General features: G+C 38.7%; 2 protein-coding genes across 2 annotated transcripts in view; one reads left to right on the top strand and one right to left on the bottom strand.

Moving 5' to 3' along the window:
* Positions 1-48: 48 nt before the first annotated feature.
* Positions 49-6,232, bottom strand: LOC106963610 (cyclin-I-like). The gene is made up of 5 exons (XM_015058626.1): positions 5,992-6,232; positions 3,940-4,099; positions 570-704; positions 366-440; positions 49-269 (listed from the first exon to the last, which is right to left on the bottom strand). The coding sequence occupies exons 2-5, from the start codon at positions 4,051-4,053 to the stop codon at positions 81-83; spliced, it is 513 nt and encodes a 170-aa protein (XP_014914112.1). The 5' UTR covers positions 4,054-4,099; positions 5,992-6,232; the 3' UTR covers positions 49-80.
* A 1,201-nt stretch (positions 6,233-7,433) lies between these two features.
* Positions 7,434-12,831, top strand: part of ccng2 (cyclin G2) — a 12,404-nt gene continuing 7,006 nt past the window's right edge. The window contains exons 1-6 of the mRNA XM_015058625.1: positions 7,434-7,806; positions 9,902-10,040; positions 10,116-10,253; positions 11,085-11,335; positions 12,250-12,328; positions 12,414-12,512. Coding sequence (XP_014914111.1) covers positions 9,936-10,040; positions 10,116-10,253; positions 11,085-11,335; positions 12,250-12,328; positions 12,414-12,512 — 672 coding nt within the window. The 5' untranslated portion in view covers positions 7,434-7,806; positions 9,902-9,935. The remainder of the gene's footprint in view (positions 7,807-9,901; positions 10,041-10,115; positions 10,254-11,084; positions 11,336-12,249; positions 12,329-12,413; positions 12,513-12,831) is intronic.

The following is a 12,831-nucleotide window of genomic DNA, read 5'->3' as shown; positions in this document are numbered from 1 at the left end:
CGTTACTGAAATTATATTTCAAAGATTTCTCTGCTTTAATGTTAAGAAAAGTCAAGTTTGACAATTATTATAATAATCGATTAAGCTCTAAGTGTGTGTGTGTGTGTGTGTGTGTGACAGACACGTACGATGTGCAGGAAGTCCAGAGCGGTGGCGGTGTGCAGGTCCCAGTCCAGTTTGTCCAGGATGAGTCTCTCCATCCTCAGGATCTCCGACGGAGAGCAGCCGCAGTTACTGGAGGCAGCCAGCTCCTTCAGAGAGGGAACACACTGAGACACACACACACACACACACACACACACACACGGTGAGCCTCTCCCTGCCGTTCCCCCAGCGGCGCTGCCCCCCGGTGCTGAAGGTTTTACCTCGTCCTCCTCGCAGGTCTTGGCAGCCAGGAAGAAGCAGGCGACGGCGATGCAGCGCAGGTACTTCGGACGGACCTGAGAACCGATAATCAATCAATCGATGGAAGGAAAACACATGAAACTAGAGTTTTTGAGCTGAATTATTAAGTTAAATGTATTTATTGCTGATATAGTTTTGATTGTTCTGGTTGTTTTGTCCGGTACCTTGATGGGAGCCAGGAAGCGGTCCAGGATGCTAACGGCTAACACCAGGGTCTCCGGGTAGAGCTGCAGCCGGCCGTGGAGCTCCGTCAGCCAGCGGACCGCCTCGTCCCGCTGCGCCGGGGAGACGTCTGCATCCTGAAACCACACGACAGGTTACCATGACGACGGCCAGGCTGCAAACTTTCCCACTTTGGAGATTTAAAATACAAATGAACCGAAAAGACGACATTTAAACTCACTATTATATGATCTGAGTTATTATATTATTAATAAAGTTTTTTATGGTGTTTTACATTATAGAGCAGGGAAAGAGTAAAATAAAATATAATTTAATTTTATGTTTCACCCAAGTCTGAAAAAAATCAGTAATTTAACAAAAAGATTTTAAAAACTTGGTTTAACATATAAAATATAAGATCAATAGGGAATAATACGTTTTAAAAATTAAATAAAAAAAATGTTCTCACCAAGTTTTCTGACATTTTGCAAATGGAAATAATTTTGCTAATTTTACCTAAAACAAGAAAAGTTTAGATTCAACTTCAGACATTAAATAATTTTAAACCTTTTTATCAGGTGTATGAATATATCTGGTTTCAACTGTTCATGTCAAAATTTATCTTTTTCATCAAACGTTACGTTATGTACAAACCTTAAAAACAACTCATTGAAATTCAAGGATTTTCAAGAACTTTTAAGGATTTCAAGTATGAAGCCTTCCTGTGGGGTCAGAAGGTCAAATGAACCAGACAGAAACTTTAACTTAATTTCTTTACTGACGGACGTAAACAAAGAGCGAGACCTGGAGGCGCAGAAGAAGAGTTAAAACAGGGGTGTTCAAAGTGTGGCTCGGGGGCCGTTTGTGGTTCATTGAAATGATTTTGTTCGGCCCTTCGTCACAAATAAAAAATGGTGAAAATTTGGCCAAGAAAACACAAAACAGTTGAGAACCCAAAAAGTAGGAAATGTTTTCTTTTATCTTCTTAAAGCAACAGTGAAGGCCTTTTTATGTTTGGATCTGAAGTAGACATACAAACTTCTTTTTTTATTTTTGTTTTTGAGCAGGTAAGACCAGATAAATTACAGTGAACTAAGTTTTCATTTTGAATTTAACAACTTTGGTTTGGCAGCAGTAGTTGAGTTAAGGCGTGTCCAGGATCTGACAAAACGTCTGAAACAAACAGGTGACGACACAAAGCGCAGACAGGGTGAGACCAGCTGATTGAGCTGCAACACACACACACACACACACGCACACACACACACACACACACCCTGTCAGCTGGTTTGTTCTGTGACTCAGTGTTTCTGCTGCTTCCTGAATGTGTGTCACGTCTGAAAACTGCAGGTTTTATTTCTGTCTTTTGTGAAACGTTGAGTCGAAACGCCACCCAGACTCACGTGACCATGGCAACCGAGCAATTCGTCAACAGTTTAACAATCATTTCGCAACTTTAACCTCACGGTTTGGAAACACGTCACACCTCAAGGAGACTGAAGAAAATAAAACACATTTTAAAGGATATGATTCTCTGTAGTTGGTTGGTTTTTCATAAACCGGTGAATGAATAGATGGTATTTATGGTATTTATGGTATTTAATAATTAGAAGGTAGGTTGGAATGTTGGTTGTGTTTTGCTTTCGATTCCTAAACAAACTATTTAAAAAGCATTTAAAAGAAACAGCAGCCATTTACTAAAAACAGCTGCACAACCAGGATGACTCAAATAGATAAAACACAAGAAATAAAATACAAGAAAACGGAGAGAAGAAAATCTAAATAAAATGATTCCCTCCCATCCGTTCCTCCATTTCTGATCCAAATAAATCTAACAAATTCACAAGCTTGTTAATTATTAAACTCGAGAGAATTAATTTTAATCAACACATTAAAAATTTAACACAATTAATTTAATTTTTTTTTACTTTTGTAAAAGTTTTGGCGGAACCTTTTTATTTGCACGTTTCTGGTAAACCCGTAAATCTGACGCACAAGCGACATCCGCTAACAACAATGATGGAAAAAACTTCTCAGTTTTAATTTCTGCTTCTAAAAACGATCTGATTGGTTCCCAGAAAAGACTACTGCTGTGTTCAAGTTGTGCTAAAAGGAGTTAGCCTATCAGTGAAGCTATGCTAGCCTAGAATAGCAATAATAGGGTTAGGCTATGCTAGCCCAAAATAGCCTCTCAATGCTAACGGTATAGCAGCTAATGCAACCCATAAATGTTTTAGTGTTTTATTCAGAACCTGAACAACAAACTGCAGGTTTGGACTTTAGCATTTTCAGAGTTTAGTGTCTCTGGAAAAGTTAATAAAGTTAAATGTGTTTACAGAGACGTTTTCCATATCAGAACTTATTCTGAAAACAATGTAAAAACATTTTAAAGAAACTGATGAAGATGTTTAGATTTTTCTTTCTAATGTGAGTTAATAAAACGTTGCCTGGGAGACGCTGCTGCCTCCATTTCTCCTTTAGTCTAAAACAACAAACAGAAACTTTGACCAAAGTTGACTTTGACCTCATATGGATGCATCTGCATGTATATGACACAGAGTTTCGACGCTTCCTACTTGTGTCATTTTACGGTTTCATAACTGAAAGGGAAGAAAAAGCAGAAATGAGTTTGTTTTTGACGTCGTTCAGGTTTTTCCCTGAAAACCAACTGAAATCAGTGACGTAAAAATCCCAAAATGAAGCAGAAACATCCGAAGTTCATCCAGTTTCCACAGTGGGAAATCCCTGACTGGTTTGAGACCCAGTAACCACATTTAAATAAAATTTACTTTTTGAAAAAAATGTACTGTTGGAGTATTTCTACTACGCTGTAGTAAAAATTCAGTTTTATTATGAAGTATTTCTGCTCTTACTTGAGTAAAAACTGGATTTTCTTCCCACTGAATGAAAAACAAACATGTTTTAACCAGAAACTCACCTGCAGGTTAGTTAAAGTTATTTAGTGAAAGAAACTGATTTGGAAAAATTCATTTTGCCTTATTTTGTTACGTATATGAATTATTGTCATTTTGTTCCTTAAAATAAAAAAAATTTCTACTGAACTTTATTTTTTGGTCCGTCTGATGACGTAATTTTAAAATATTAAATGATTGATAACTTAATCAGTCACTCAGTAAACTTTTTACCAAATATGTTTTTACTCTTACTTGAGTAATTTCTTGGACGACATAAAAATGTTTTGTTTTATGTGACTAGAAGTTTTTCATCAAATTTAAGGAGTTTTTAAATAAAACAAGCTCAGATTTCTAGCTGAAAATGTACTCGTAAGTTGTTTTTGTGTTATTTCTGGAGGTATTCTCTCTAGAAACGTGTTAGCATGTATAGTTTCTGCAGTTTTTCGCCGGTCCTGACCTGGGAGGTTTGCTTCTTGGCCACGTAGCCCCTCCACGTCTGGGCTTCCCTAGAGGCGGCCTTCTCCAGGAGAAAAGACAGCCTCTGGCGTCCCCAGGGTTGGGCGAACTTCATCCTGGCCTCCCCGGGTCGAGCCGACCTCCCCACTGGATACAGCTACCCGCGCACACACACACACACACACACACACACGCAGCTCAGCTTCATATAAACACAACGTGTGTTTTTATGCAAACGCTTTCAAAGTGCCTGCTTTATCATTTAATTAAAGGTTTTCATTTTAAAACCCAACAAGTTTCAGCTTTTAGTTGGTTTATTTAACAACAAACCGTCGAGTTCTGTTGGTTTAAAGGGACAGTATCATTTAAAACCGATTATTTATTTATTTTAGCCTTCCATCATGTTATAATTTTATTCCCTGGAGTGTTCCTTTGATTCTTTCACATATGTTTGAAGAATCCTTCAATCTCCATGGCAACCATTCAGCTGTGCAAAACGCCTGGGTGGGCCTAGCCCCGCCTTCTAAACTCAGCTCCTTCAGACTAGCCAGCAGCAATTAGCAAACACCTGCTGAGCTCATTATACGAGCTGCTTCTCAGTGAAACGCTGGTAAAAATGATTTGTTTAAGGGTTAATAAAGGCAGAGTTTCAGAGAGAGCAGGAGCTTCTTAAAGAGACAGACGTCCAATTTTAAGACGCTGAATTACTAAGTTAAATATCTTTTAAGTCATATTTGATGTATGTGGCATTTCTAAAACAATCGAAGGAAACAGTTTTACATATGACTGCCCCATTCATTTTCGGAAATTGTCAATCTGCTGATATTTACATGTGAAGCCAAACTTACTTGCCTCCATAAAGCTCTGAAAATCAGCCAATGTCCCCATTTGCTCTTGATAATTTCAGACAAAAAAAAAAATCCAACATTGGAATTGCCAGGTCAGGATCTTTAAAGATTGGTGATCGGACAGAAAATTGTAATTAGTGCACCTCTAAATCAAACTGATTTGAAAATATAAGGCTGTGCTTTTGTTACTCAAGTAATGGCTGTTAACATGACATCCTAGACTGGTGACGTTTTCAATGGGAAACATCAAATGTTATGATAATTTTGACCTAAATATCTAATAAAATTAATAAATTAACCAGAAAAATGGGTAAAACATTAATTACAAAACATTGATGAGGTTGAAGGGCAAAATCTAAAATGTTTAAATATGAAATTTCTGAGATTTTTATATTTTTTCCTTCCAGAGGCTTCAATGTAAGAAATTAAGTTTTTGAAAATCTGACACATCGCTGTGCTAAAGTTAAATTCATTTCAACATCTGATGCCATCATAGTTGAAAAAAAAAGGTAATTTGTAAAATTATTCTTCAAATTTTGCTACTTTATAACCGCAAGCTTCAATTTACTTAACTGCTGTTTAACTGATACTTGCATAAAGACACAGATCAATAATTTAAATCAGTTTTTGCTGACATACAGCTACAAAATGTTCATTATTTCAAAACATCTAAAGCTCAGTCAGACTGGATAGAAAGCATGTGTGAAGATCAATTTTCCTTTCGGTCTGGACTTTGACTAGATCATTCTAAGACTTGATCTAAATCATCCTATAATATCCTTGGATGGATAATTGATCAAAAGGGTTGGATTTTGTCAACAAAAACGTAATAATTTTAGTTGCTAATTTTAAACAAAGCTTTAGAAACAGAGCTTGCTGACAGGTTGGAAAACACCTGGACGGTCCGACAGAAATTAGGGAAATTTCCAGAACTCAGAAGACAGGTGCATTTGAAAATGAAACGAACTACTTTCTGGAATGCAGCTAATTTCACAGCGCAGCTAGCAGCTTGATGGCTAACGTCACGGACAACAAAAAGAAGATTTATTGTTTAAATATATTCTAGAAACAAAACTCAGAGCTTTCCGTTGGGGTGAAATAAAGGCGATTGGTTGCTGTGTTGCAGTAATAAACACTAACACCACCACAGGGACATTTAAATGCCTGAGTCAGCGCCAGGAAGTAGACGGAGCCCGGCGTCTTACCTCCCCTGCGAAGCGGAGAAAACCACAGTTGGGTTTCATCCGGTCCTCTCGATCCAAGCAGGAAGAAAGACGGGTGGAATCGAGGACCCGTGCTCCGGTTTAGTCGTCCATTGTGAGTTTTGAGGGTAGAGGGGTTGATATATAAATATATAAAAAAAAAAATAAGAACGGAATATAGACGGGATACGTCTACTTCCGAGGAGGGGACTGGGAGGAGAGAGAGGGAGGGATGAAACCCCGCCCACCTACGGCCAGAGCTAACGCGAGAAACAATCGCACCTTCTGTTTCTAGTTCATTGTTATGTAACGATTCCACTGTAAATAAGGCGTTACATTTGTACAAATAAAGATTTTACCTTCTGTTTCACACGCTCACAGCGCAAAGACTCTAAATATAGACATAGAGAGCAGATAAAAAGAACAAATATGTACATATATGTACGCAGGTCAGAATGGTGGAAAAGTACTTTTGTTGTTCCATAACAGAGTGTTTTTGTTTGTGGAACAAAAACAGTCAAAAATACTCGTGATTCAAGAAAATAATAATAAAAACAATTAAATAAAACAAAACAAAAATAGTTCAGTTATTTTCTTTATTAGTTTTTCAAATGTTAGTTTATTTTTATTTTTTTTATAGGAAACAGATGCTATTCATCCAAAACTTTAAGATTTTGCAGGTTTTCTGTATCAAAACCGACATTTCGTTTTCAAATTCATTTGGATTCAGTTGCACAAATTTATTCTCAGTTATAAGAACAGGATTTCTTTCAAAATGCTTCCTATATTTAACCAAGTTCTATAAATTAACTAACAGCTGATTTGGTTGCAGCAAAATCGGCTTTTCAGTAAAACCTCTAGATAGATGTGGGTCTACTAATTATAAAGTATTTGTTATAAATAAACAAACACTTTGTGTTGTATTTAACGTTTTATTTAAGTATTTAAGAATATTTGGTAATAAGTTGATAGGCTTCTTCATAATTGCTGCAACACAAACATCTACAGAAGATCTTTCCTACCCACAGCTATCAACTTCTAATTTATTGATCCCAGTGGGAAATTAAATGTCCTTGTGACTCAAAAACTCAATTTCTATCTGAGATTATTAAAGTGTTTTCAATTGAACTGAATTAAATAGGGTGTGTTTCACTTTAATTAGCTTGTAAGGCTCTTCTAACATTTTAACCTTAAACTAATTACCTATTTTTACATAAGTCAGCTTTATCAGAGCCCGAAAGAAGTCAATAAGTGTTTCAGCTGATTACAGACGTTGTTTTTTAGATTAATACCAAGTTTGGTTGATAACAGTTGTTAAAAAGCTGTCAAATACAACTACGTAATGTCCAGATTACGTCAGGAGCATTCATTTCCCTAGACCAATCAGAATGTAGAATTTTGGGCGGACTATTTGAAAACAACAAGTTGCCGGTTGCTGATTGGGTAATGGAAAAGTCAGTCACAGGGGGTGCGTCTAGCCGAAGACCTTTTAGATTTCAGTCACTCTTAATATTTCTCAACAGATGATACACCTAGAGGAAATATATGGATATATTAGATCGAAGTAAAGTGAAAAATCTTAGTAAAATGTTCGTTGCAACCGTTGATTTATGCGATTAGTCCTTAAAAGGAGGCGGTTGCTAACGTCAACCAAGGCTGTGATTGGTTGTTGCGGTTTTGCTAGGACACGTGGGCGGGGCTTGTCTGAACATCAACAAAAGAGAGGAAAGAGAAAGGAGGAGTAGAAAAGAGGAGAGAAGACTGGAAGGAATAAACGACAACAGACGATAGATATGTGGCTTTAACCAGCAATAACAGGTAGGAGAACTGTTTTAAAGTGTTTTCCAGCTTTTAACTCGTCCTGACACCGAGTTGTTACGGGAAAATATTCCGCTTAGATTCCATTTTAGCAAAGGAAAAAACCACAGGAAGAATAAATAGCCAACAATTGTCTTTTAGCTACAGATATTTTACCGATAATATAAATATATTAATACTGTTCAAACGTTACCAAGCTTTAGTTATGCCGTTATTCCTATAACCGAAAATAAAGGCGACGAAGATAGTTTCCGATTCGGAGCCTCAGTAAAGGACTATTCCGCAGCGTTTTTCAAATCTGCAGCATTTTATTGTTTTATTGTTGTGTGTTTTTTTTTTTTTTTTTACATCGGCTCTAGTTTACAATATAAAACTGATCGATTACTTTATGATGAACAGAAATCAAAATTAAAAAAACAAAACAATTTAAAACAGCCTCTCTGACCCGTTAAATCTTCGTTGTGTCTGTGAATAAACAAACAAAAACCCAGCTTCAGTTTTAATGTCTGTAAACTCAAAGCCAGACCACATCCAGCCTCAGAGTTTAACACTTTCAGTCTGGTTTAAATTGAAATTATGTTCCTTAAAATACAATTTATAACCTGTGAAACCTTTGTTCTGCTCGTGAAATACAAATTAATTTTGAACAGTAAATTACTCTTAATCTAATCTCTCTTATTTTGCAGTTAAATAAATTTATAAAAAATATAAACACAGAGCTGTGAAACATTAAATTATGATGCAATTTTTTCTACTTTTTGTGGTCTCGGTAGCAGAAAATTAAATAATGAAGGTTTCCTGGACCACCACAGAACAATTTGATGTGTTATTAGTCAAGAATATAATTTAAAAGATCTCATTTCATCACATTTTTCTGAATTTGAAGCCAGCAAATCTTAAATCTTTTTGAAAAAGATTGAAATCTCCTTTTTACTTTATATGTTTACGTGACCGAACCGGAAGCCAACTTCACCGTCGTTCATCTGGAATCTTGACATACATTGTCCTATTTCCAAATATTAAAGGATATTTTTCCACATTTTCTTTCAGATTCCTGATAAATGTGATAATGAACTAAAATGTGTGATTGTGGCTGTTTTAGAAGGAGAGGATGTGGTTATATATGTTAAAAGCGGTTCCCCTCCCCCCGCTCCGATCAGAGGATTTAAAAACGCAAACAAACGGTTCGAGCTCAGTTCGACGGTAACGGTCCACTTTAACGACCCAAACCCGGCAGGTTCGGGTTTAAATGCGGTGTTTTCTGGTTAAATTAGAGGGGGAAACGTCTAAAAAATGTAGATTTCTGTTTGTGGGTCAAACTGAGAGGCGTCTACCGGAGGAAACCTGACACCGGAGCCCAGCTCCAGCTGGGGGAAGTGGGCCGGGTTCGGGCTCCCTGCCGGGGCCAAGAGGCCGATCAGTGACAGGGTTACATCACAGCACAGCCCCGGAACACAAACCGGGTTCTACCCGAACCTGAAGCCTTACAAGGAGGTCAGAAATAGTTTACGATTGGAGATCTGAAAAGTGCGGAGTGCTTTTTTGTTTTTAGGAATCCAGTTTTACATAATGAATGCAGGGGAAATCACAAATTATGAAACACAGTGTCATTGTATGGCAATATAGACTTACATTTTAAACAGCATATTTTGTGGTACTATTGTAAAATCAATAAAAGTGACAATAAAACCTAAGTATTACTAATTTTTTAGCTAATATTATGGCTGTGACTGTGTGTTACAGCAGTTATAGCTCCACAAACACAAATACTGTTGTAGGAAAACATTCCTATTGTAGTACTTTTTTAGAACAGTCACACAAAAAAGTGTGATTAGTACCAATAAACCACAAACAGTAACAACATTTAATCATATTTTCAAATTTATTGACACTTTCTTAGAACAAAAAAATAACAATACAGATAGTTTTGACTTCTTTTAAACATCACTATTTAGGATTTATCATGTCTGATTAATTAAAATTGTCATGATGAACCATACGATGAATGGGACTCTTTAGTTTTTTCCAGTAGCTACAGGGAAGCTACTATGCTAGGCTAGGCTAAAGGTTAAATTATCTTCTCTGTTCCTTGCAGTGTCTGAACTGTGGTGGGAAAACAAACCGTGAACATGGATGCCGTGCGGCTGATGAAGGAGCTGAGGGTGAATTATGAGCAGGAGGCGGACTTTCTGCCCAGAGAGACGGGCCTGAACCTCATCGTTTCTGCCCAGCAGGTGAGAAACGCGTCCGTCCGGTAAAGTCCAAAGAAACTCTGCTGTGAGATTTTCTAAACTGTCTTTGCCCCCCAGAGCGGCGGCCAGATCACAGCCAGGAGCCGGGATGTGACCGTGGAGGATCTGTGGAGCCTGACCAGCTTCTTCGGCTACAGCACCCAGAGCTTCGTCCAAGCCGTCAGCCTGCTGGACAGATTCCTGGCCATGATGAGGGTACGACCGAACGCCTCCAGTCCAGAAAATTACTGTGAAAATCTTTAAACTGTGGATACAAGCATTAGCATTAGCATGCTCAATCCTCTGGTCACGTGTTTTTCATATTAGCCACTTGAATTTCAGGGTGACGGCCATTTTTTGACCCTGTTTTGACCAGTTATTGTCATGAAATCTTAATTTCCAGGACTTGGATGAACATTTTGTCACATCATAAGTTTTTGACGTTGCTCATCCTGTTCATATAACTTTAAAATAACAACATGCAGCAAAACTTTGGAGTTTACGTGTCTCTCAGAAGTCAAAAACTGGAAGGAGATGAAAATGTACGACAGAGAAAGATCGTCTTACTGGTCAGCTTTAGCTTCCGCAAGTTTTAAAATTTTTTTTACGTGTTTAGCAATTTAGTTTTAGCTTCCGATCACTTTTTAATGTGTTTGACAGTTTAATGTTAGCTTCCAGTAAGTTTTTTTTAACATGATTAGCATTAGCTTTCTCTAATTCTTTTATGTTTATGATTAGCATAGCAAAGATTCTTGCTAAGTGAATTAGCTGTCAGGGAACCTAACTTTTTGGCTAGCTGTGCCCACCACTTGCAATAACTACGGCTGATTTTAGTTCAAACAGATTTTTCACTACAACCATGGCGGCCATTTTGAAAAATGTCCATTAGAAAAAGGAAACACAAGATGACAATCATCTATGACAGATATTCTCAAATTTAGTACAAAAATTTGTTTTCCTTGACAACCATGGCGGCCATCTTGAATTAGTGGCTAATGGTGTTTTCCCTGCATCGACGTGTGAAAGATTTTTCTGAATGTTCTTCAGGTCCAGCCCAAACACCTGTCCTGCGTCAGCCTCAGCTGCCTCCACCTGGCGGCCAGAGTGACGGAGGCGGAGTGCGACCTGACGCCGGCCGACGAGCTCATCCGCATCGGCCAGTGCCGCTTCACCGTGTCCGACCTCGGCCGCATGGAGAAGATCGTCGCAGAGAAGCTGCGCTTCAAATCCAAAGCTGTGACCGCCTTAACCTTCCTGCAGCTGTACCACCAGATCACGCTCACGCACGCCACCTACAGGTGAGGCGCAGACTGCAATCACAACCGTTTCAGTCATCAGCTATTCTGACGATTAATCGGTTATTCTGATGATTAATCGGTTATTCTGATGATTAATCAAATGGGGAAATGGTCACATCCTGAAGATTTTTCATTTAATCACTTCAGCCTTTTTCTGCAATATTAGAAATGCGTTGAAAGATGCAGATAAAGAATTAACCAAGTCAGAATCAGCTACAGCCTCCATAAAAGCCTCATCGGTGCGTCAGTGCCGGGTTCGGGTCGGAGCTGCTCCCTGTTTGCTGCAGAGGGTAAAGCAGGGCAGCCGGCGCTGATAAGGCTGGCCGGCCGTCTGCAGCCGCTTACGCAACGCGGCTGCTTCCAGGCTGCAGGGGTTGAACACAAAGTTCAGCTCCAGCTGGATTACACTGTCAGCTTGTTGACAGATTACCTGAGAAGAAACATAAAAATGTCCAGATTTCTTCTGGAGTCGGTTTATTGCATGAATTTCACCTCCGAAAGTCGAATCAGCTGTGAGGAAAATCACCAGGTTTAGATCTGATATGGTAACGAATGTTTCTGAAGTTATCACGACTAGATGACAGTACTGTCGCTTTGAGACCATTTTTTGGATAATATAATGGAAGAACACATTCAGGAAAATCAAACTTTAAATTCTAATGAATGTTTTAACCTGAACTTGGGCTGTAAAATGTTGAAGGTTCATTAGAACAACATCAGTTAAAAAAAGGGAAATTGGTGCTTAATTGATTTCAATTTTTGGGAAATTCATCCTGGGGCTGAAAAACTGCAAAGTTGTTTTTCTCATGTGGTTGAAGGTTTGTGCATCTTTAGGTGCCAGATGTGCAGAAATCTCGTCTTCAGCAGCAGAAAGTCGTCGTGACTCTGATGTGGTTTGGTTGTTTTGTTAACAGGAAGGAGACGCTGAGCCTGGAGAAGCTGGAAGCTCAGCTGAAAGCCTGTCTGTGCCGGATCTCCTTCTCCAAAGCGAAGGTAGGACGAACCGTCGGTCCCGCCGAGCCCCTCTGGGTCTGACCGCACCGAGGTTCTGATCCAGTCCGTCTGTCTGTCCCTGCAGCCGTCCGTCCTGGCCCTGGCTCTCCTCAGGCAGGAGATGAAGAGCATCCAGTCAGACGACATGCTGGAGATCGCCTTCCACATCCAGAGACACCTGAAGGTACGTCCAGGAAACGAGCCGACCGGGACTTTCCTCCTGATGAGTCAGGAGTTCTTCTGTTTATCAGAAAATCCTGGGTTTTATTATTCCTCAGGGATCGGTGACCAATCGATCGTCTTATAGTTTATATGTTAGTGAAACTGGAGGATTTATTTGTGTTAAATGTGTATTTTGTAGTGAGATCAGTCAGAAAACATTACAGAACATGATGTGATCGTGTTCTGCAGCAGGTACAGGTAAACTAAGACATAAAACTTTAACTGCAGCCATAAATGATGTTTATGTAACGTTAAAGTGAAACTGGCTGGCAGCAGAGTTC

The sequence above is a fragment of the Poecilia latipinna genome, unplaced genomic scaffold (assembly GCF_001443285.1).
Source record: "Poecilia latipinna isolate Pla-1442-1.1 unplaced genomic scaffold, P_latipinna-1.0 Scaffold1555, whole genome shotgun sequence".
NCBI classification, from domain to species: Eukaryota; Metazoa; Chordata; class Actinopteri; order Cyprinodontiformes; family Poeciliidae; genus Poecilia; species Poecilia latipinna.
The sequence above is the reverse complement of the archived record's forward strand: the minus strand, read 5'-3'. Positions and strand labels throughout refer to the sequence as shown.

Excerpts from the sequence above, each read along its gene's own strand:
- LOC106963610 (XM_015058626.1), bottom strand. The coding sequence starts at position 4,053 with ATGAAGTTCGCCCAACCCTGGGGACGCCAGAGGCTGTCTTTTCTCCTG. Across the intron at positions 705-3,939 it reads CCAAGAAGCAAACCTCCCAG|GATGCAGACGTCTCCCCGGC; the intron begins GTCAGGACCGGC and ends GTGTGGTTTCAG. Across the intron at positions 270-365 it reads AGACCTGCGAGGAGGACGAG|TGTGTTCCCTCTCTGAAGGA; the intron begins GTAAAACCTTCA and ends TGTGTGTCTCAG.